Source organism: Arachis duranensis, chromosome 3 (genome assembly GCF_000817695.3).
Source record: "Arachis duranensis cultivar V14167 chromosome 3, aradu.V14167.gnm2.J7QH, whole genome shotgun sequence".
Taxonomy (NCBI): Eukaryota; Viridiplantae; Streptophyta; class Magnoliopsida; order Fabales; family Fabaceae; genus Arachis; species Arachis duranensis.
The window spans coordinates 5,499,461-5,500,454 of NC_029774.3; the positions used below are offsets into that span (position 1 = coordinate 5,499,461).

The 994-nt window shown below is 35.5% G+C and overlaps 1 protein-coding gene across 1 annotated transcript in view; it reads right to left on the reverse strand.

The window, feature by feature from the left end:
* Positions 1 to 651: 651 nt before the first annotated feature.
* The window catches only part of LOC107476590 (uncharacterized), a 788-nt gene continuing 445 nt past the window's right edge, over positions 652 to 994 (reverse strand). The window contains exon 2 of the mRNA XM_052258729.1: positions 652 to 994. This exon is cut by the window's right edge and continues 31 nt beyond it. Coding sequence (XP_052114689.1) covers positions 903 to 994 — 92 coding nt within the window. The 3' untranslated portion in view covers positions 652 to 902.

Here is a 994-nt window from a genome sequence, read left to right on the forward strand (position 1 = left end):
AAACTCCATACAAGCATACACCCACTAATTCTAATTTTATCATCCCATAAGTAAGTGGGTAGTGCTAGGGAGCCAATGGCCTAAGTGTACAATGTGTACAATGGGCTAAATCTTTGGTCCATGAATAAAATGAGCATTACCCATACTATCCAGAATAACCATCCGGATACCAGGGATAATAAACATATCATGTCATAAAATCACTCATCCCAAAAACTTAAGTTGATTTTGGAGTTCACCAAGGATCGAACCCTTGACCTTTCGGATCTTAAACTCTAATACCATGTCATGAACCCACTCATCCCAAAAGCGTAACCTGACAGGACAATGTAACACTAATGGTCATATCTCTAATACTTCCTAAACCTCCATTGTATACATTGTACGTTTAGGCCATTGGCTCCCTATACTTTCTCTATTCTCTAAGTGGGCTATACTTTCTCTAAGTAAAATTCATGTAACAGGAACAATGAGCAAGGAAACAATGAGTATCACTGACCAATGGGTATCCCTAAGTCACTAATTGAAGCACAGGTAGCAAATTTTTATTGTGGTATTACATAAAAGAATTATGAGATCTCATAAATAACTGCAAATTACCAATTAGGCAATTACCAATAAGTTATATAGTCTCCTTTTCTTTTCTAAAAATAAAAAATAAAACTTTATGCACAATGTAATGAAGGCTAATCACTGTATTAAGTATTAACTAAGAAAGAGAGATAAATTACACAAGATTTTAATCTCAGTGCAGCTCATTCAAAATGTACAAATCAGAATTGATCACAAAGCCGAAAATGGCTGCATCCTCAAGCAATTCAATTAAACTTCCAAACCCTAAAAATTGCTAAAGGTAAAGGACTAGATGGTAATAGGTGAATTCTTACAAATAAAAGGAGTACTCATTTGCAGTAACGATCAGCCTTCTTCTTGACGCGGTCATCGAGAGCATCTTCAACGGACTTGAAGTTAGTTTTGGGTTGGTAACCGAATT